At 46.6% G+C, this 22,286-nt stretch overlaps 1 protein-coding gene across 2 annotated transcripts in view; it reads right to left on the bottom strand.

Annotated features, from left to right (window-relative positions):
• Positions 1 to 22,286, bottom strand: part of TMEM42 (transmembrane protein 42) — a 52,805-nt gene that overhangs the window by 25,653 nt on the left and 4,866 nt on the right. The window contains exons 3-5 of one of the 2 annotated variants that reach the window (XR_014822914.1): positions 18,080 to 18,165; positions 16,831 to 17,026; positions 5,950 to 6,021 (exon numbers count right to left, since the gene is read on the bottom strand). Coding sequence is in view for 1 of the 2 variants with exons in the window: in XM_084988023.1 (XP_084844149.1) it covers positions 18,082 to 18,165 (84 nt within the window). In the remaining variant the exon portion in view is untranslated. Of the gene's footprint in view, positions 1 to 5,949; positions 6,022 to 14,880; positions 17,027 to 18,079; positions 18,166 to 22,286 lie in introns of those variants that run through there. The other variant, XM_084988023.1, reaches the window with a different exon arrangement.

Here is a 22,286-nt window from a genome sequence, read left to right as displayed (position 1 = left end):
TTACCATGATACAGCAATCCCACCCCAGGCATATATCCAGACAAAACTATCATTCAAAAAGATACATGAACCTCCTCCTATGTTCATAGAAGCACTATTCACAGTAGCCAAGACATGGAAACAACCTAAATGTCCATTGACACATGAATGGATTAAGAAGATGTGGTACATATGGAATACTACTCAGCCATTAAAAAGAATGAAGTAATGCCATTTGCAGCAACATGGATAGAATGAGAGATCATACTAAGTGAAGTCAGTCAGAAAAAGAAAGACAAACATCCTATGACATCACTTATACATGAAATCTAAAATATGACACAAATGAACCTATCTGCCAAACAGAAAAAGACTCACAAACATAGAGAATAGACTTGTGGTTGCCAAGGGGAAGAGGGAGAGAGTGGGATAGACTGGGAGTTTGGGGTTAGTAGATTCAAACTATTACATTTAGAATGGATAAACAATATGGTCCTACTATATAGCACAGAGAACTAAATCCAATCTCTTGGGATAGACCATGATGGAAGATAAGGAAAAATGTATGTATGTATACATATATGTGTATGACTGGGTCACTTTGCCGTAGAGCAGAAATTGTCAAAACACTGTAAATCAACTATAATAAAAAATAAGAATTAGAAATTCCTGTCATGGTTCCAGCTGTTAAGGATTCTGACTAGCATTCATGAGGATGCAGGTACGATCCTTGGCCTCGCTCAGTGGGTTAGGGATCTGGTGTTGCTGTGGGCTGCAGCGTAGGTCGCAGGTGCATCTCATATCCTGCCTTGATGTGGCCGAGATGTAGACCAGCAGCTACAGCCCTGATTCGACCTCTGGCCTGGGAACCTCCATATGCCATGGGTTCGGCCCTAAAAAATTTTTAAAATAATAATAAAAAAATAAAAATAGGGAGTTCCCGTCGTGACATAGCAGAAACAAATCCAACTAGGAACCATGAGGTTGCATGTTCAATCCCTGGCCTTGCTCAGTGGGTTAAGGATCTGTCATTGCCATGAGCTCTGGTGCAGGTCACAGTCACAGCTCGGATCTGGCATTGCTGTGGCTGTGGCATAGGCCGGCGGCTACAGCTGCAATTGACCCCTAGCCTGGGAACCTCTATATGCTGCGAGTATAGGCCTAAAAAGGGCAAAAGATTAATTAATTAATTAATTAAAGGAGTTCCTGTTGTGGCACAGTGGAAATGAATCTGACTAGGAACCATGAGGTTGTGGGTTTGATCCCTGGCCTTCATCAGTGGGTTAATGATCCTGTGTTGCTGTGGCTGTGGCATAGGCCGACAGCTGTAGCTCCAATTAGACCCCTAGCCTGGGAACATCCATATGCTGCAGGTGTGGCCCTAAAAAACAAGAAAATAAAAATAAAAATAATGAAAAAGGAAGATGTGTATATACACACACTGGAGTATTATTCAGCCATAAAAACAATGAAATAATTCCATTTGCAGAAATATGGATGGACCTAGAGGTTATCATACTAACCAAGTAAGTCAGAAAAACAAACATCGCATGTCATCACTTCTCGAGGAAGCTAAAATATGACACAAATGATCTTATCTACATTCTGTGCCGGGATTGAACCTGCGTCCCTGTGGATGCCAGTCAGACTCGTTTCCACTGAGCCACGATGGGAAATCCTAGGGGAAACTTTTTAAAAAAATTTTATTGACGTATATTTGATTTATATTCTTTTTAATATTATTTTCCATTATGCTTTATCACAGGATATTGAAGATAGTTCCCTGTGCTATACAGTAAGACCTTTTTGTTTATCTATTCTATATATAATAGTTTGTCTCTGCTAATCCCAAACTTCCAATCCTTCCCTCCCCTACCTCCAAATTCACAATCACATGTCTATTTTCTATATCTGAGTCTATTTCTATCTTGTTTTTTATTTTTATTTATTTTTTTGCTTTTTAGTGCCACACCCTCGGCATATGGCAGTTCCCAGGCTAGGGGTCCAATTGGAGCTGTAGCCGCTGGGCTACCCCACAGCCACAGCAACATCAGATCCGAGCCAAGTTTGCGACCTACGTCACAGCTCACAGCAACACCAGATCCTTAACCCACTGAGCAAAGCCAGGAATCGAACCCACAACCTCATGGCTCCTAGTCAGATTCGTTTCTGCTGCACCACGACAGGAACTCCCCAACATTCTATTTGTAATGAGGCTTCCCTGTGATTAATTGCTAAGTGGTTGGTTCTTTGATAAATACACCAGGAAGTGGGGGGTGAGTGGCGGACAGCAGAGGGGGATGGGAAAGGCCTTGGGTCAAGCTCTGATTCTGCCACCTGTCTGCATGTTTTGGGGGGAGGGTCACCCCTCTCTGTACAAGCATCACGTGTATGGGGCTGGAGTTTTACCTGGGGCTCACAAACCTTTCTCCTTAACCTTTATTGGCTACAGCCTAACTAAAAAGGTGGGGCCTGGTCCAGCCAACACATGGCAAATTCACTACCTGACCAACGTTCCAGCGCTTTTCTTTGATGAGCCAGCACAGCAGATGCAATGGTAGCCGGTACCTCCAAGGAGGTCCTCATTTCACCGTGCCCACTGGCCACAAACACCGCATCCTCTCGAGGAAAACACATGGGCATGTGGGTTCTGCCCACTCCCTAGACACAGACCTGTCACAGAAGCTGCCTGGCCTCCAGGGGAGGTCCCCCCACAGTCTTCACAAGGGGTTTGGACAGCAGTGTTAGGGGTAAGACATGGGAGGCAAGAGTCAGGACAAGCATCAGAAAGATGCTCACCTCCTTAGCCAGCTGAGAGGGCCCTCCACTCTGCAAATGTGGGATGGTCAGAGAACAAATGTCATTAAAAGCCAGAATGGGGAGGGATGGACTGGGGCTTTGGGTTAGTAGGTACAAACTATTACCTATAGAATGGATCAAGAACAAGGACCTACTGTATAACATAGGGAACTATATTCAATATTCTGGGATAAACCATAATGGAAAAGAATAAGGAGTTTCTGTTGTGACTTGGTGGGTTAAGAACTCGACATAGTGTCCCTCAGTGAGGTTGGAGGGTTCAATCCCTGACCTCGCTTAGTGGGTTAAGGATCCAGCATTGCCCACGAGCTCTAGTGTAGATCGCAGACGTGGCTCAGATCCCACATGGCTGTGGCTGTGGTGTAGGCCAGCAGCTACAGCTCCAATTTGACCCCTAGCCTGGGAACTTCCATATGCTGTGAGTACAGCCCTAAAAAGACAGAAGGAAAAACAAAAACAGAAAAAACCTCCGCAGACTTCTAGATGAAAGAAAAACTAATTCAGAAGCTCTTTCCCTGAGAGATTAGCATGAAATCCTAAAAAACACTCCAATGCTGCCAAATCAGGGTTGGGAGTCTGGGATCTGCACAGGAGGCCGAGGAAGGAAGCACACACAGGCCAGCAGTCAGCCCACTTACCTCCTCATTTCCAGCTGCAAGTTCTGCTTCTGAAGTGATCCATTTGCCATTTTAAAATCCAGGAATTAACTTCACAATTAAATTTCTGGAGATTCATCCTAAGCAAGTATTCATAGGCCAGCACAAAGATGTGGCTGAGAGAGGGTTATCACAACACTAGGAGACTGTAAATCCTGTCCCCCCAGAGGGGACCGGCCTATCAGCCAACACAAGCCACACCCTGGAGCAGGAAGCCACTAGGACAGTTCTCTTGTAGGAGAACCACTGAATGAAGGGGAGTATTCACAGTATCATGTGAATGAAGTGAGGCAGAACATTATCTGTTTTTTTGTTTTTTGTTTTGCTTTTTAGGGCTGCACCTGAGGTATATGGACGTTCCCAGGCTAGGGGTCGAATCCAAGCTGTAGCAATGTGGGATCTGAGTTGCGTCTGCAACCTACACCACAGCTCATGGCAACGCTGGATCCCTGAGCCACAGAGTGAGACCAGGGATCGAACCCACATCCTAATGGGTACTAGTTGGATTTGTTTCCACTGCACCACAACAGGAACTCCCCGCTATTTTTATATTTAAACACCATGTAGAAAAAAGCCTCGGAGTTCCTGTCATGGATCAGTGGTTAACAAACCCGACTAGTATTCATGAGGATGCAGGTTCAATCCCTGGTCTTGCTTAGTGGGTTAAGGATCCAGCGTTGTCGTGAGCTGTGGTGTAGGTCGCAGACACGGCTCAGATCCCCTGTGGCTGTGGCTGTGGTGTAGGCTGGCAGCTGTAGCTCTGATTCGATCCCTAGCCTGAGAACTTCCATATGCCATGGGTGTAGCCCTAAAAAGGACAAAAGAATAAAGAAAAAAGCCTGGAAGCTAGGATTGACAATTGTTAATTGGTGGGATGATGGGGTATTTTTATTTACTTCTTATTTATCCCAATAAACACTGTTTCTTCTGAAATTAAGAGGGGAGGAAGTGAGATGTAGGTGGTTTGACCACAGCCAGAGCTACTATGTGACCCGGGAGGACGAGGAGGAAGATGCTGAGATGATTGGAGATGCGCCCCCCCACCCTGTTACCCTCTGCGGGGGGATGGTTACTGACTGAATTGTCCTCCAACATCCCTGAGAGGTTTGTGCCTCCTGGGCGGGAAGTGAAGGTGGGATATGGGTCCCAGCAAAGAGGCCACCCCCTGGCCCTGGGAGAGCCCTCCTGCCTCACTACTGTCTCTCTGGCTACAGGACCCTCTTGCTCTGGTTTCTGCAGCACATGTGCCCCATCTCAAATGATCTCTTGTTGCCTTTCTATGCAGCTCCCTCCATGAGAACAGGCAGGTCTGGGAGGGCAGGGGCTGCTTTACCCCTGGATTCTCAGACCCTGGGATATTCCTGGCACACAGTAGGTACTTAGCACAGTAGGTATTTGCAGGGTGAGTGAAAGAGTGATAGAGGTGGTCAGTAAATACTTGCCAGAGACATGCACGTGTACCCGGGGCACGATGCAGTCACTGAAGTCGGGGACAGTAAGGCCCTGTCCTCTGTGCTGAGCAGGGGGCCCGCAGCCCAGCACATAGTAGGTACTTATCTTGCTGGGAGGGAATGGAGGCTGTTCCAGCTGTCACATCCACCAGCACACCTGAGGAGACCCCCCGCCTGTTCCTGCCCCAGAGGAGAAGGACGTGGCCTCTCCTGGGAAGGGGTATCATATACCCTCTTATAAAGTTGATCTACCAAGTCTTTTTATAAAATTAAAAACAGCATCAAAGAAGCAAGACCTGGAGTTCCCACTGTGGTTTATCAGGATAAGAATCCAGTGTTGTCTCCATGCAGTTTTGGTAGCTGCTGAGGCACGGGTTCAATCCGTGGCCTGGCACAGTGGGTTAAGGATCCTGTGTTGCCACAGCTTGCATTTGATCCCTGGCCCAGGAATTTCCATATGCCAGAGTGCAGCAAAAAAAAAGAAGAAGAAGCAGCAGCAAGACCCTCCCCATTATCCCCTACCTGTCATCCCATCTCTGTGGATCTCTTCCCTCATTGCAGGTGTGCACGTGGAGTCACTCAGTCATAACCAGCAGCTGAACCGTTTCCCATTCTCTACCATCCCAGGTGTGGTGCTTTTAATCACTAGCTCCCACTTGCCTCAGGCCCACACAGTCACGGTGTCAGCAAGCCTCAGCCCTACAAGTCATCTCTAAAAACATTCCAGAGCTTTCTAAAGCAGCTGCCCCACTGAGTTTCTTCTCTGCCCCCACCCCATCCATCCTCCCTGCTCTGAGTCAAGGAACAGGAGCAGTCCTGACCCACCTCCTACCCCAACCTCACTGTACCCCATATTATTCCCACTTTATAGATGGGGAAACTGAGGACAAGGGAGATAAAAGCACCCTGGGATCAGATCCTGCATGGTTGGGCCCCGAGCCCCGCGAGGAGGTGAGCTCCAGGTGTGCCATCCCGGGACTGCAGGGCTCACAGAGCTCGGGCAGCAGGTGGACACCCAGGCTGTGCCAGAGAAAAGTTTGTACCTCTGGGGCTGCAGTATGTGGTGAGAAATGGCATCTCCTTTTTCAGAAAGTCAGTGTGGAGAGACTGCAGATCTGTCAGCAAGATGGCATGTAGAAAAAAGAAAGAAAAAAAGAATATTCATATGTTCATTCCCCAATTATCTCTTTCTGGCTTCAGAATCTGGTGATGCAGTGAGGTGATTTGGGGCAGAGCTGGGTTTTTGTCCAGGCTGTGGGCCTGAGACTCAGTTTCCTTACCTGGGAAATAGGGGTACACATACCTACTTTGTGGGGTCACACGGATGAGCCCGGCACCACCTCTGTTGCAGCCTGTCAGGTGCCCTCTCTCTGTAACCCAACAAGGTCCAGTCGCCCAAATGCAGCAAAACCAATCTACTGACACCAAGCGATGAAGAAACTACAATGTTTGTTGGAGGTACCCAACGTGGGGGTCAAGCAAGAAGAACAGACAACTTAAGTTCAAAGGACCCAGACTCCCAAAAGGCTTTCAGGGAAGGGTTTTTAAATGTGAGGTGAGAGCAAGGGTCACGGGGACAGAGTTAAGCTCGTGCACAATCCTCTGATTGGCTGATGGGGAGGTAAGAGGGAGGGGTCACAGCATCATCAGTCAGCTCCAGCTGGTCTAGCGCTATAGGCTGTGGTCAGCATGCAGTTAACTTCTTCCACCTGGTGGGGGTTTCAGTCTCCACAAAAGAGCTCAAACGATAGGGCTCAGAATATGATCTATGGCCTTTAAGGAGGAACTCGAGGTCCTTGCCTTTCTTTCGTGGCTAAACTATTACCGTTTTGCTTGACGCTTTCCCTTTGTTTCTGTATTTCTCTCATTAAATTTGCTCTTTGGAACACGGGGAAGGCCTAGGAGCCTAAGGCTTTTCTACAAACAAGAGGGAGGGATTTGGGAGGTTGGGGAGGGGGGGCTGTCCCTGGAAGGTGCCTCAGGATCCTGCTTGTCCCTTTCTGCAGATGTGGTCACAGGAACAAAGCCACAGCCTGGGTGGTCTTCATAATGAACACAGAAGCCATAAAGAGCTGCGAGAGAAAGAGAGGAGCAGGCAAAGAGGGGTGGGAACAGCCAACTCCTGAGACCCAGAGGGCTCAGCCCAGACTCTGACCAGCCGAAAATCCAACACCACCCTGAGGCAGGAGTTCACTCATTCTCCGAAGAGTGAAGAGGAAGGCCGGAGTGGAAAGTGGGCTCCCCCACCCCCGCTTTTTTTCTTTTTTTTTGTAGCGCCACACCTGTGGCACATGGAAGTTCCCAGGCTAGGGGTCCAATTGGAGTGTAGCCACCAGCCTACACCACAGCCACAGCAATGTGGCATCTGAGCTGCGCCTGCAACCTACACCACAGCTCACGGCAACGCCGGATCCTTAACCCACTGAGCGGATCCAGGGTTTGAACCTGTGTCCTCATGGATAGTAGTCGGGTTCTTAACCTGCTGAGCCACGATAGGAACTCTGAAAGTGGCCCTTTTACCCAAGTAGAGGAGGAGGCACTGAAGGAGCTCCCATGACCCAAGGCCAAGGCCATTTGTATTATAAAGGAGATTATTTTCCCTTGATGCTAAAAAGCAAAGCACATTCACTGAAAGAAATAATCTCTACCCGTGTGCCCCTTCATACACCCCTTTTCTTTAACACATGCATTTCTCACCATTGTAATAATAAAATTTTTTGTGTCTCCTCAGCTTCAGAGCTAACCCCTTCCTCATTATCCAGAACTCAACTTCTGGTCCCAGAAGGGGAGGGCTCTCGTAGCCCAGCTGATAGTGCCTTACGGAAGCAACACTGGGGCTGAGAGCTAAGGCTCTTAGCAGGGGCTGCATGCAGGAGTCACTCAGGACCCGTTAAAACCTGCTGACATCCACGCCCAGATATTCTGATGCAGTAGGTCTGAGGCGGCCTGAGCACCTGTATTTTTAGGGTCTCTCAGGTGATCCGGGACACAGCTAAGTTTGAGGACCACTGGCTCAGATGTCTAGTACAAATTGGGCAGAGCCCCGCATTAGGGGGGGCGTCAGGATCACCCATATCACCGGGCCCACCCACCAAGCTTCTGAGTCTGTAGCCCTGGGTGAGGCTGAGAATTCACTGCTCCAGCAGGTTCTCTCACGCCGGCTCTTTGGGAACGTGACAGTGTGGCCCGGGAGCGGCAGTGAGGTGAGACCCACAGGTGAAGCCCATCCCTCTGCCAAGTGTGTTTCCTCAGTGGGCCTCCTCAAAGACAGGGTGGTCACGCATCTGACGGGGCTGCCTCAGGGCGTGTTTAGAAACAGCACAGCCTCCCGCTTGCCTCCTTCCCTCAGAGATGCTCCTGGGGACCTGTAGGGCCTGTCCTCCAGGCCAGGGGAAGCTCCTCCAACAGGCAGGCTTCCCTCCTTCCCTGGGCCCATGGCCAGCAGATCCTGAAGGGGGAGTCAGGGCTGACCAAGGAGAGGTCACGCTGGAAAAGGGACTTAACAGGCCCGTCCCCACCCTGACTCATTCTTGCTCCCACACGGACAGGCAGGCTGGTGCCCTGGGTAGCAGCAGGGCCCATCAGGGGAGAGGGGTGGGTCAGGCACAGGCTTTGGTGCCAGGAAGCAGGGAAGATGGTTCAGAAGTCAGCTATGGATCTATGTCCCAGTTTCCTCACTTCTGGTCAGGCCCTGGGGTCTTGCAAGCTCTTTAAGTCCTCCGAGTCGCAGCCTCGCCATCCAGGAATGATCAGCACAGTCCCTCGTGGGCAGATGTGCACTTTGAGCGCTTGGCATGGTGCCTGCCACACAGTAGGTGCTCAATAAATGCTGGCTGTCGCTAAGGTCAGGCAGATCTTGCAGACAGTGTATTGAATGGTGGTTCCCCAGAGACATGACCACCTGGAAAATGTGATTGTGAACTTCTCTGGAGATAGGGTCTTCACAGATGGACGGAGGATCTCAAGATGAAATCATGCAGGATTATCAGTGTGGGCCCTAAATCTAATGACATACGTCCTTAAAAGAGTCACGCAGAGGAGACAACATGGACAGAGGACAAGCCACGTGAAGACCGAGGCAGTCGGAGTGATGCAGAAGCAGCCAGGGGACACCTGGAGCTCCCAGAAACTGGAGGAAGCGGGAAAGGACTCTCCCCTTGATCCACCTGAGGGGAACTGGCCCTGACGACAACTTGATTTTGGACTTGGAGCCTCCAGAACTCTGAGAGACTGCACTTCTGGATGTCAGCCACCTCCTTGGGGCCCTGCAGCCTGACCTTAGCACTCCCTTCACGGTGGGACTGGGAGGTCACCAGGGCCCTGGGACTATAGGAAGCCACACCATAGATGTCATTTTTTTTGTAATGCCTTTGTATTCCGTAGTTAATGCACCTGGATGGGTGGTAAGGATCAATATTAAATGTCCACTGATAATCCTGCAGGATAATTTCAAATCATCAATGCTCAGAAGCCATCCGGAGATCAGGGAAAGCTGCAAAGAAAGTGTTGGTGGAACGCGACTTTCTTGTTTTCTGCCACCAGTAGGTGAGTTGGGATTTAAATTCTCTGAGTAGTAAAAAAAAAAAAAAAAAAAAGACATCCATATCTGATGATTTTTGCCCTAACTTTTGCCTCTTAGAGTCTCTGGAAAAAGGGAGAGGACAGGGAAAGAGAGAGACATATTTTTCGGGATTTTTTTTTGTTTTGCTTTTCAGGGCCGCACCTGCGGCATATGGAAGTTCCCAGGCTAGGGGTTGAATTGGATCTACAGCTGCCAGCCTACACCACAGCCACAGCAACGCAGGATCCAAGCCATGTCTGCGACCTGCAACTGCACCTCAGCTCACAGCAACACTGGATCCCTAACCCACTGGGCGAGGCCAGGGATCGAACCTCATGAATACTAGTCAGATTCATTTCTGCTAAGCCACGACAAGAACTCCACTTTTTGGGTTTTAAAAAGCAAAGTTGCTCTGAAAGTTCCCTTGTGGTGCAGCAGGTAAAGGATGTGGCGTTCCTGCAGCTGTGGCACAAGTCACAATTGCGGCTTGGGTTCGTTTCCCAGCCTGGGAATTTCCACATGGCTTGGGTTTGGCCAAAAAAAAGAAGAAAAAAAAAAGTTGTTCTTAAACCAAAATTAGCATCAGCTGCCATTTGAAACAACTGAGAGCCCTTCTTCACCTTCCTTTCCTCTTCCTCCCTCACCTTCCTCCTGGTACATGTGCCCTGGGAAGGCAGTTTGATTATTAAAAAACAGCCGTCCCCAGAAAGGGACGGATCTTTTCCAGGCTACTCAATGGTGAGGACAAACGGAGTGAGAGACTGTGCAAATGCACTTCGAAAATGTTTGAAAATTCAGACTCTCATCCTGAGCAATTTCTGAGCACTATATACCATTCTGCTTAATTCATATAAAAATGCTTTGTCTCTCATAGATAAAGCCTTCTAGATGAAAGGCCTGGGGGAGAAGAAGGGATGGTTGAAAAAATGTAGTGATGGTTGCTGAATGGAGCACGCTGGTTTTAGAACCGTGGAGAAAAAAACTCCAGCACCTAGGGAGGGCAATAAGGATCTCTGATTTTAAGAACTGTTTCTGGAAGCTCTCCCCTCTTCCTAAAGGAATCATGTGCACTGCCTTTCCAAGCTGCTCCAAGACTTGCAACCCAAAACTGCACCTGACAGTGTCTGCTGAACCGGCAGGGCTCAGGCCCACACCTGCCACACACAACACCTACACCTGTCCCCCATACACACGAGGCCGCAAACTGGCATCACAGACAAGAAAAGCTGCTTGACCCTGACCGCCAGGAAGCCCCTGTGGAATCAAGGACTGATCTGAATTATGGGATCTGGGCTGAGAACCCTAGGACAGGAGGCCCCAGGGGGTAGGCCACATGGGGGCCTGTCAACCTGCCTGCCGCATGTCCTCCTTGGGGCACCCAGACAGCTCTGAGCTCTGTGTCCTGGGGACCACGGGCCTCTCAGCAGGATGCCTCAGTCTGAGGGCTTCAGCTTCCTGGCCATAGCTGGATAGTGTCTGAATGGATACCTAAGGCCAGTTAAGTTAAAAGAAAACAAAAACAAAACAAAAAAACAAAACAAAACGGTTCATACAGAAACTTAAAGAACCTCCTGGCTTCTAAGTTAGAGATATTTTGAACATCACTCCTTCTGCAGAGATCTGGGACCCCATCAAACTAAGAAAGTAAAATAAACAGCTGTTCTTGGCTCATAACACTGTTAGGGCACAAATGCCAATCCTCTTTAGAGGGGTTCGCTCTCAACTAAGGTTTTAGAAGTTTCCCACAGATAAAGTCACACTCAAAATGAGCTGACAGCCCCAAATTTTAAAACACAAGGAGTTGTCCTTGTGGTTCAGCCAATTAAGACCCTGACATAGTGTTCGCGAGGACTCAGGTTTGATCCCTGGCCTCTCTCAGTGAGTTAAGGATCTGGCGTTGCCGCAAGGTGTGGTGGAGGTCGCAGACACTGCTTGGATTTGACCCCAGCCTGGGAGCTTCCAGATGCTGCAGGTGTGGCCATAAAAAGAATACAGACATATACACATTCACACACACACAAGAAAACAATCCACCATTTTAGCAGAAACTGTCCCAAGAAATCAGATAATACAATGCACAGACTATAAAATATTGACTACAAAAAATAATATACACATGGTCAACTGAAAAATATGCACAACTTAAAAGTTGAGAATTGGAGTTCCAGTCATGGCACAGAGGAAACAAATCCGACTAGGAACCATGAGGTTGCAGGTTTGATCCCTGGCCTTGCTCAGTGGCTTAAGGGTCCAGTGTTGCTGTGAGCTGTGGTGTGGGTCACAGATGCAGCTCGGTACTGTCATTGCTGTGGCTGTGGCATAGGCTGGCAGCTGTAGCTCCAACTGGACCTCCATATGCTGAGGGTATGGCCTGAAAAAGCAAAATAAATAAAAGTTGAGAATGTTTCATTCAGGCGCAATACTGAGGACTATAGTGCAGAAGCAGCCTCTCAGATGGCTGTTCCAAAGAGATAAGGGAGGCACCAGGCAGATACAGGAGTTTTTCCAGGAAAAAACCACCACCACCACCACCATTAGTGAAACATCAAAAGATTACTGCTAGTTACAAAAAACAAACCTCTCAAATTAATGATTTTAGTGCTTTTCTATGTATGGAAGATGCAAAGATCTGGGCTTATTGAATTTATTCCTTTGATACGCACCTTAACTATCTAGGGCCAGTATCCCATTTTTCTTCAACCTGAATTCCCCTCAGGGCACACCATTGGAGGTGCAGGGGCTAATGACTCAATGGCCACAACATCCTTTGTTTACTGAATTGGCAGGTGACATTCTTTGTCCACCAGACCACAAAACAGCCAAGTCAAAAATGACTACAGACATAAAAGAAGGAATCAAAAAGATGGAAAAAAATAAAACGCTCTTAAGATTGTCCAGATTGTTTATAAATAACAGCAAAAACAAATTATGGTGGGTTTTTTTTGTTTGTTTGTTTTGGGTTTTTTTTTTGTTTTTTTGTGTTTTTGGTCTTTTTGCCTTTTCTAGGGCCGCTCCTGCAGCATATCGAGGTTCTCAGGCTAGGGGTCTAATTGTTGCTGTAGCCGCCGGCAACGTGGGATCTGAGCCGCGTCTGCAACCTACACCCCAGCTCACGGCAACGCTAGATCCTTAACCCACTGAGCAAAGCCAGGGATCGAACCCACAACCTCATGGTTCCTAGTCAGATTCGTTAACCACTTCTCCACGATGGGAACTCCTAAATTATGGTTCTTGAAACTCAAAACACTCAATGAACAGGCTAAATAGTGGCATACAGACATAACTGAAAGAGAATTAGTGAACTAGAAAGGAAATTGGAAGCAAATACCCATATGCAGCCTAGAGAAATAGGACGTAAACACGAAAGAGTACTTTAGAGATATGGAGGCTTGGATAAGAAAGTCCAAAAAAACACACAAGAATTCTAGAAGGAGCAGATCAAGGATTGGGGAGCAGCAGCAGCAAAGTGTAATGACCGGGATTTTCAAGGAGATAAGACACAGAATCTTCTTACTTAGGAATCGCAAAGAATCCCCAAGAGGACAGAAACTGAGAAATGCCCATTGTGTGGGGGGGGAGGGAGCGGGATTGATGGGAAGTTGAGGGTTGGTGGATGCAAACAGTTACATTCGGGATGGATGGGCAATGAGGCCCTACTGTAGAGCACAGGGAACTGTGTGTGGTTGGGTCAATTTGCTGTACAACAGATATTGAAGAAACACTGTAAATCAACTACTCTTTAATTTTAAAAAATCTAAAAAAAAAAGTTAAAGGTAAAGCAATTATTAACTTCAGAAAAAAGAAAGAAATGCCCACTGCAAAAATTAACTCTTTCACCCCAAACCCCCAGATCCTCTCTCCAGAGGCAACCATTATGAAGTGCCTAAGTTTCTTCCCACTTTCTCTGCCATAAACAAATACATGTTCACTCAAGTGGAGCTTTCTCAACATATCATTCTGTATCTAGATTTTTCTTTTTCTCTATAAAACCTATCTTGGGAGTTACCTGGTGGTGCAATGGATTAAGGATCTGGCATTGTCACTGCTGTGGCTTGGGTTGCAGCTGTAGCTTGTATTCCATCCCTGGACCCAGGACTTCCACATGCTGCAAATGCAGTCAAAACTTAAAAAATAAAATAAAATAAAATAAAATCTATCTTGGAATTTATTTCCTAACTAAATATTTCCAAGTAGATCACCAGTAGATCTAATCTATTTCCAAGTACATCACAATCTTTTTAGAGGCTATTATTACCTCTGGATTGTTTCAAACCTTCCCACATGCTATGCCTTCCTTGGACAGGTGTCTTTGCACTCATATGTGACAATATATTTTTTGTTGTTGTTCTGTTTTGTTTTCATCTTTTTGCCTTTTCTAGGGCTGCTCCCGTGGCATATGGAGGTTCCCAGGCTAGGGGTCTAATCGGAGCTGTAGCCATTGGCCTATGCCACAGCCACAGCAACGCAGGATCTGAGCCACATCTGCAACCTACACCACAGTTCACGGCAACACCGGATCCTTAACCCACTAAGCAAGGCCAAGGACCGAACCTGCAACCTCATGGTTCCTAGTCGGATTTGTTAACCTCTGCACCACAAAGGGAACTCCCATATGTGACAATATTTGTTACAAATTTTCCAAAGTGGAATAAATGTATCACAGGATATGTGCATCTTTAATTTTGGTAAATGATGCCAAAGAGACTGCATCAGTGACACTCCCATAAAGAGAGGGGAAGATGCTTTAAAACAAAAACAAAAACCACACTGTTTATTAATAAACTTTTTTTTCCCCTTTTTTGGCTGTCCTGCAGAATATGGACTTCCTGGCGCAGGGATCAGATCTGAGCCACAGCTGAGGTAATGCTTAACTCTCTGTGCCAGGTCAGGGATTGAAATTGTGTCCCAGTGCTGCAAAGATGCCACCAAACCTGCCGCGCCACAGCAGAAACTCCACTCCTAAAGTTTTATTTTATTTTAGGGCCGCACCCGCAGCATATGCAGGTTCCTAGGCTAGGGCTTGAATCAAAGCTGTAGCTGCTGGCCTATGCCACAGCCACAGCAACTTAGCATCCAAGCCACATCTGCGACCTACATCACAGCTCACAGCAACACCGGGTCCTTAATCCACTGAGCGAAGCCAGGGATTGAACCTGTGTCCTCATGGATACTAATCAGATTATTTCCACTGCACCATGACGGGAACTCCAAGTGCTCTTTTTATACCGCAGGATAGCTTTTGCTTATTAGGTGTATTCAAAGTACTTTTCACAGTCCCATTACCTTCTGACTCTGTAAGCTTTGCCACATGTGTTTTTCAACTTGTATGCAGTTTGATCCTTTCCTTTATTTCTAGGTTTCCCATTTCCTGTGAAACATCTCCATTCCAAGATAATTCTTTATATTGCCTTCATTTTCTTTTAATTCTTTTATAGTGTCATCGTTGACTTTTCTGGAATGTATTGTGGTATAAGGCACAAGGTCACAACCTAGCTTTACTTTTTCTCTAAATACTAACCAGTTGTCCCAACATGGTGAATTGCAGAAGCTCTCTTTTATGAAACAGTACCTTTACCTCACATGGACCACCATCTTCCAGGCCCCCAAATGAAATATTATTCATGAAAACAATCCAGGGACAGAGCGTCTCAAGAGGCATCAGCCCCTCCCACCAACATCCCAACACTGTAACCATGAGGCTACTGTCTTCGGTGTTTTTGTTTGTTTGTTTTTTGGGCTGCACCCATATCATTCGGAAGTTCCTGGGCCAGGCATCAAATCCGAGCTACAGCAGCAACCCAAGCTGCTACAGTGAGAATGCTGGATCCTTAACCCACAAGGGAACCCCAGTCTTTGGGTCATTTTTGACCTTGAGAGTAAAGACAAATTGTGCCCAGTAAGGAAGGCAGTGTGATGAGTATTAGGTGTGTCCCAGGCCCGTTATTCATAGCTGAGACCTTGGGCAAGTCCTCAAACCTTTCTGAACAGCAGGGTCCCTGCTTTAAAGTGATGGTGTGGCCCAAGGAATCCTATCTTTCCTTCAAGGATGTCCTGGCAATCTACAAAGCACTTTCACAGACTCAGTGTTTTTTACAGCTGAAAAGTCCACAGCCACACTCCCAATGAATGCATGGCAGAGCCTGAACTTGAATTTCCTCACTCAAATCAGCAAGTTCTTTCCATCACATCACGCTGTCCTCTGTAGTCCCTTAGCCTCTCTGCACTCCACGCCTGAGTCTGGGTGAACAATCACACACCAGAGAGGAACCCCAAACTCCAAGAGTCAGATTCCTTCTGGATGTCACAGGGTCTGACTTCATCCCTTTGCAGCCTTCCTTGCCTATCCAGCTGCTTCTCAAGCCAGAATGGAGCCTGCTGAACAAAGCCTGCCAGGAGGTCATGGGGGCTTCAAAGCTGGAGAGTAGCAAGCATGGAATTACTTAGGGAATCTGGGTGAGGAAATATGGGAATTCTTTCTATGCTGACTATATGTCTTTTCACAGCTGTGCCTGCAGCATGTGGAAGTTCCTGGGCCAGGGGTCCAATTGGAGTTGCAGCTGTGACCTATACCACAGCAACACCAGATCCTTAACCCACTGAGCAAGGCCAGGGATTGAACCCACATCCTCACAAAGACATCAGGTCCTTAACCCACTGAGACACAATGGGACCCCCATGCTGTCTATATTTCTATAAATCTTAAATTATGCAAAATTAAAAATATTTTTTAAAGGATAAGACAGGGAACAGTTCAGGGTCACAGAGCCACAAGCTGGGGTGAGAGGGCAATGACCCTACACACCATCCAGAGGAAGGACAAAGGTTTGGGGTCAACTGGCCAAGATGAGAAGCATCATGATCTCACCAACTCACTACTGGATGTGTCCATGATCCCTTCAGCTTCTTTCCTGTAATCACCTTGATGTCCAGGGATCCCCTGGAGTCAGTCCTCAGGGGAGGAAAAAGCCCTAAATACGAGGCCATATTAGGCAGATCCTGCCTTGGCTGTCTTGGGCTTTGGAAAGGGCATTGACTAGAAATAATAAAACCTTGGAACCGTCGATATCAGAGCTAGGAAACCAGGAGACAAGATGAGCTGATTTAAAAGGGAAAGGCATTCCCTCATGGTCTAGTGGTTAAGGATTCGGCATTGTCACCACTGTGGTTCGAGTTCAGTCCCTGGTCTGGGAACGTCTGTATACCGTAGGCGAAGACAAAAAAAGAAAAGGGGGAAAGAAAATGGAGAATGGCACCGTTTGTCTCATACGTGACCCCAACACAGGGCTAGGCCCCATGACCTCAACCACGTGCGGCTGGCCATTCCAGCTACCATCAAGATCAACTCTGGAAGAACTGGACTAACCTTGACTAACTTTCTGGTTTTCTTTTTTCCAAGTTAAAAAAGTAAAAGATATTTGTGATTTTTAAAATTTTGTCTTGAAGTTCCTTCTGTAAGTACAGCAGGTTAAAGATCCAACATGGCTGCAGCTGCAGTGTAGGGTACAGCAGCAGCTCAGATTCAGTCCTTGGTTAGAAACTCCCATATGCCATGGGTGTGGCTAAAAAAGGAAAAAAAAGGAAAAAGGAAAAAAAAAGTGGCTAAAAAGGAAAAAAATCTTGCTTTACATTTTGAACATACAGTGCATCCATATGGTTCAGGATTTTGTTTACTTATTTTTTTCTTTTTTGGGCTGCACCTGTGGCATATGGAAGTTCCCAGGGTAGAGTTCTAATTGGAGCTACAGCTGCCAGCCTATGTCACAGCCACAGCAATGCCAGATCTGAGTCATGTCTACAACCTACACCACAGCTCATGGCAATACCGGATCCTTAATCCACTGAGCGAGGCCAGGGATTGAACCCATGTCCTCATGGATACTAGTTGTGGTTACCACTGAACCATGATGGGAACTTCCTGGTTTGGAATTTTGCAGGTACTCCCAGCCAATTTGATGCATCCTAGTTGCCAATTTCTTTTAGATCTTTCCAGCGATTTTCTATACACTGAGGAGCAAATATGTTTATAATTTCCCTTCTTATTCACACAAAAGGGAGCATATCAATGTGTTCTGCACTTTGAGTCTTTCCATGAAAAATGTAGCTCGAAGGTGTTGGAGATCAATCTATCAGCACATGGAGCCCATTCTTTTTCACAGCTGTGTGGTATTGCATTGTATGGATGGTCCACCATTTATTTAACTAGCAACTTATCCATAGGCATTTGGGTTACTTCAATATTTCATGATTGCAATCAGTGCTGCAAATAATATGTTTGTACAGAGATCATTTTACCTGTAAAATATACCTGTATATTTTAGGAATATACATGTATATTTACAGGAAGAACCAAATGCCTTGAAGTGGGAATGCTGGGCCAAAGAGCTTAAACATTTAATAATTCTGATATCTATCTAATTCTGATAGATATTAATGCTCTGCCCTCCACAGGGGCACTTGTCGTTTTTTAAAGTGATGTTAACTCTACTGCAAGGAGCCAGCCTGGTGTGGAAGCAGAAGCCCCAGGGGAGAGGAGAGGGGATCTGAGATGGAGCCCCGCCCCTTCAGGAACCCAAAGCGTGTCACTGGGAAAGTCGGCTTATTCAATTCCTCACCTTCAAAGCCAAGGGACTGAATAAGTTGCCCAGGACCCAACAGTTGCCTTTGCTGGCTTAAGAAGAGGCAGAAGCACCCTGGTCACCTGAAAAAATGAGAACCAGGTCAACAGCTTTCTGCTGTCCCGAGGATAAGTGCCTCAGCCCTACATTTTCAGGTAGAATAAAACAAACCAAGCCCCAAAGGGCACAGGGCACATAGGAAAAGCTAGGGCAGGGCTCTGTCTGCAGGGAGACCCCAGCCCTGCTGTGGGCACTCAGGGATGGGAGGGGGAGGCTTGCTTTTCTCTGTATTTCTTTCTCCATCATTGGAATTTAGCACCATGTGCATGAATTACCTATTTAAAAGCTAAACTCACTATTACAAACAGAAAAGAAGAGAAGCCCTCTGGAAAGCATCCTGGCCTGGGAGTGAGGAGGTCTCGGTTTTTGTGGCTTCACTAGGCCTCCTTCAACTCTTTTGACCAATAACGGGTTTGAACAAGATAAACTTTCTTTGGGACCTTCCAAGCCAGAAAATCCTGAAAATCCTGATTGTAAAAGCATCCAAAAGGAAGAGACTTAGGGGTCAGGCAACTGGGTTTGAGTTCTGGTTCCCTCTACTTTAGTTCCTTGTGCAGTGGCATTTTATCCATCAGCTGGTCCTAAAGAGTCCTTTATTCTCACACTTCCTGCTCAGGCAGAGCTGATACCAGGTCTGGTCACAGGCTACTAGGACTCTGAGGCCTTCCCAAGGGATGGATCCCAGCCAGCCCCTAGGACATTGGGTCAGGGACATTCCACTCAAGACCCTCTGCTCTCTGATCACAGAGGGGACAGACCTCAGGCTCCACCATGGGACAGGACGGTTGGAATGGAAAATCTCCTAGAAAAATAGGCATGGGCCAAACTTCACATTACCCCAGAGATGAAGGGATGAGGAAAAGGGAGAAGAGAGAAAGGCAGGGAAGAAGGGCCTGAAAACAGGGGAAGGTGGGAGACAGGAATATATTTTTAAAGAAAACTCCCCTCCCTCCCTCCCTCCCCTTCTTTCTTTTCTTTCCTTCTTCTTTGCCTCTTTTTTAGGGCCACTCAGGTGGCATATGGAAGTTCCCAGGCTAAAGGTCAAATCAGAGCTGCAGCTGCTGGCCTACACCACAGCCACAACAATGATGGGATCCGAGCCACGTCTCAAACCAACACCACAGCTCACAGAAACGACAAATCCTTAACCCACTGAGCAAGGCCAGGGATGGAAATGGCATCCTCACAGATACTGGTCAGGTTCTTAACTGGATGAGCCACAACGGGAACTCCAAAACTCACATTTCATTGAGGGGACCTTGACTTCATAGCCAGAGATGGAATCTTCTCATTTCTGTGTCCCATAGCCTGGCACATAGTCGGTGTTCAGCAGATGAATGAATGCAGAAGTGAATAAGTGAGCTATTTTTTAACTGAGATAACGTGTGGGGGAAGGACTCTGTGCAACGAATCCAGTGCCACCAACACCTGGCACACAGCAGGGCCAAAACCACGAAAGCATCACTGATCTTTCTCATACACATATCTAACTCATCAGCAAACTCCACTGGCTCTGACTTCCAAAGGCATTAGTGTCTGATCACTTCTCCTTTTTTTTTTTTTTTTTTTGGCACACCAGCAGCACATGGAAACTTCTGGGGCAGGGATCGAACTTGTGTCACTGATGTGACAAGAACCACAGCACCAGATCCTTAACTGACTCTGCTACCAAGGAACTCTGAGTCTGATAACTTCTTTTCACCCTACTGCTAGTTTGCCAGTAAAGGCTCCTCCTCCTCTTCCTCATCTGCACAGTGGCAGTGGCTTCTAACAGGTCTTTCTTTTCTAGCTTTTTTTCCCCCCCTTTTTTGGCCTCCCTGAGGCACATGGAGTTCCCAGGTCAGGGATCAGATCTGAGCTGCAGTTGTGACCTAAGCCACAGCTGCAGCAATACTGGATCCTTAACCTACTGTGCTGGGCTGGGGATCAAGCCGGCATCCCAGCAATCCTGAGATGACGTTGATGACATTGTGCCAGAGTGGGAACTCCCTGACAGGTCTTTCTGCTTCTGCCCCTGCCCGCTGTAGTGTGGACTCCCTTTTAAGGTAAAGCTGACCAGCTCTCTCTTCTGCATTCTCACTCAGAGTCAAAGTCCTTTCAACAATCTACAAGAGGCCCTGCATTATCTGGGGTCATATTCTGATTGGCTACGGATTCTGTAATAAGACACCAAATGTACAAGCAAAAAAGGAATGAATAGGGAGTTCCTTGGTGGCGCAGTGGGTTAAGGACCCAGCATTGTCACTGCTATGGATCAGACTGCAGCTGTGGTGCAGGATTGATTCCTGGCTCCAGAACGTCTACATCCTGTGGGCAAAGGCAAAAAAAAAAAAAAAAAAAAAAAAAAGGGAATGAATTGATAAACTAGATGGACTTCATCAAAATAAAAATTTTTTGTCTTAAAAGAATATCAAGAAAGTGAAAAAGAAAAAATAAGTGAAAAAGACAATTCACAGAGGGAGTGAGTTGCAAATCACCTTTGTGATAAGATACACTTGTACTCAGAATATTTGAATACAACTCAATAATAAAAATATTAAGAAATTCAGTTTACAAATGGGCAAAAGGCTCTAAACAGACATTGCTCTAAAGTTTACAAATGAGCAATAAGCACAAAAAAAGATGCCTGGCATCATCAGTCATTATGGAAAAGCAAATCAAAACCAGAATGATGTACCCCTAGGATGACTATAATAAAAGTGGTGGACAATACAAACTGTCAGCAACAATGTGGAGAAATTAGAGCACTCACATTTTGGTGGTTAAGACACAAAGACAGACATAAATGGGCATATACTGTCCAATTCTATTTATTTGAAATGTCCAGAACTGGCAAATCCAGACAGACAGAAAGCAGATTTGAAAATGACCAAAAAAAAAAGGAGTTCCCATCGTGGCTCAGTGGTTAACGAATCTGAGGAGGAACCATGAGGTTGTGGGTTTGATCCCTGGCCTTGCTCAGCGGCTTAAGGATCCGGCATTGCTGTGAGCTGTGGTGTAGGTCACAGACGTGGCTCGGATCCCGAGTTGCTGTGGCTGTGGTGTAGGCCGGCGACTACAGCTCCGATTAGGCCCCTAGCCTGGGAATCTCCATATGCCAAGGGAGCAGCCCTAGAAAAGCCAAAAAGACAAAAAAAAAAAAAAAAAAAAGAAGAAGAAGAAAAGAAAGCAGATTTGATTGCCAGGAGGCTGGGGTGAGGGTACAATAGAGTGATTGGGAGTTTTTGTGGTGATAAAATTTTCTGAAATTAGACAGTGGGGTTGTGAATATAACAACCAACTACTGAATTACACAAGTTAAAAAAGAAGTAAGTAAACTTTTAAAACTAAAAAAAAAAAAAAAAAAAAAGTAGCAATGATCTATCAGACCACTGGCCGTTGAACCTCAATGTTAAATTACCAGCTCCAGAGCAAACGAAGTCCAATCCACCATCTGGGGTTCACACCAGAAAGACAAATATAGATATACAGTTCATTCTCTTATCAAGATAATATACCTGGAGTTCCTGCTGTGGTACAATGGAATTAGTGGCGTCTTGGCAGTGCCAGGATGCAGGTTCAATTCCCGGCCCGGCACAGTGGGTTAAAGGATCCATTGCCACAGCTGTAGTGTAGTATCTGATCCCTGGCCTGGAAACTCCATATGCTGTGGGGCAACCAAACAAAATACACACCTACCTCTGAAATGAGGAAAGAAACAAAGTGAACATTTCTCTGTCTTAGCTGCAGAGTCATGTTTCTGTCTTTGGAAAAACAACTTCTCTTCCTCTTAGAGAAACACTTCATTGTATCCCAAAGTACCCTGGTGAATGGAGAGCAATGCTGCACTTGGGTCAGCACCACCTGTCTTTATGTATTCAGCAGGTGTCTGGATGGGAGGCTGGGGCCCCTCAGAATGTGTGCTCCAAGACAGACTTCTTGCCATTTTCATGAATTGCTTAGAGAGGCTCGACTACCAGTTCTCAGAAGCTTTCACCTTGGCTGGGTGCCTGACCCACATGTGTAAACACACCCTGCAGAGCCATGAATGGCTTTCATCTTTCTCATTGGTAGAGTAATGGAGTCAGATCAGATCAGGGACCTTCACAGGGGTGGGAGGTAGTGGGTGAAAGAGTTCTGAGACTTGGGGAACACCTTTAGACAC

The sequence above is a fragment of the Sus scrofa genome, chromosome 13 (genome assembly GCF_054392235.1).
Source record: "Sus scrofa isolate SSC_HxYL_T2T_F1_AM1 chromosome 13, Sscrofa_HxYL_maternal_Yorkshire_Landrace_v2.0, whole genome shotgun sequence".
Taxonomy (NCBI): domain Eukaryota; kingdom Metazoa; phylum Chordata; class Mammalia; order Artiodactyla; family Suidae; genus Sus; species Sus scrofa.
The sequence above is the reverse complement of the archived record's forward strand: the minus strand, read 5'-3'. Positions and strand labels throughout refer to the sequence as shown.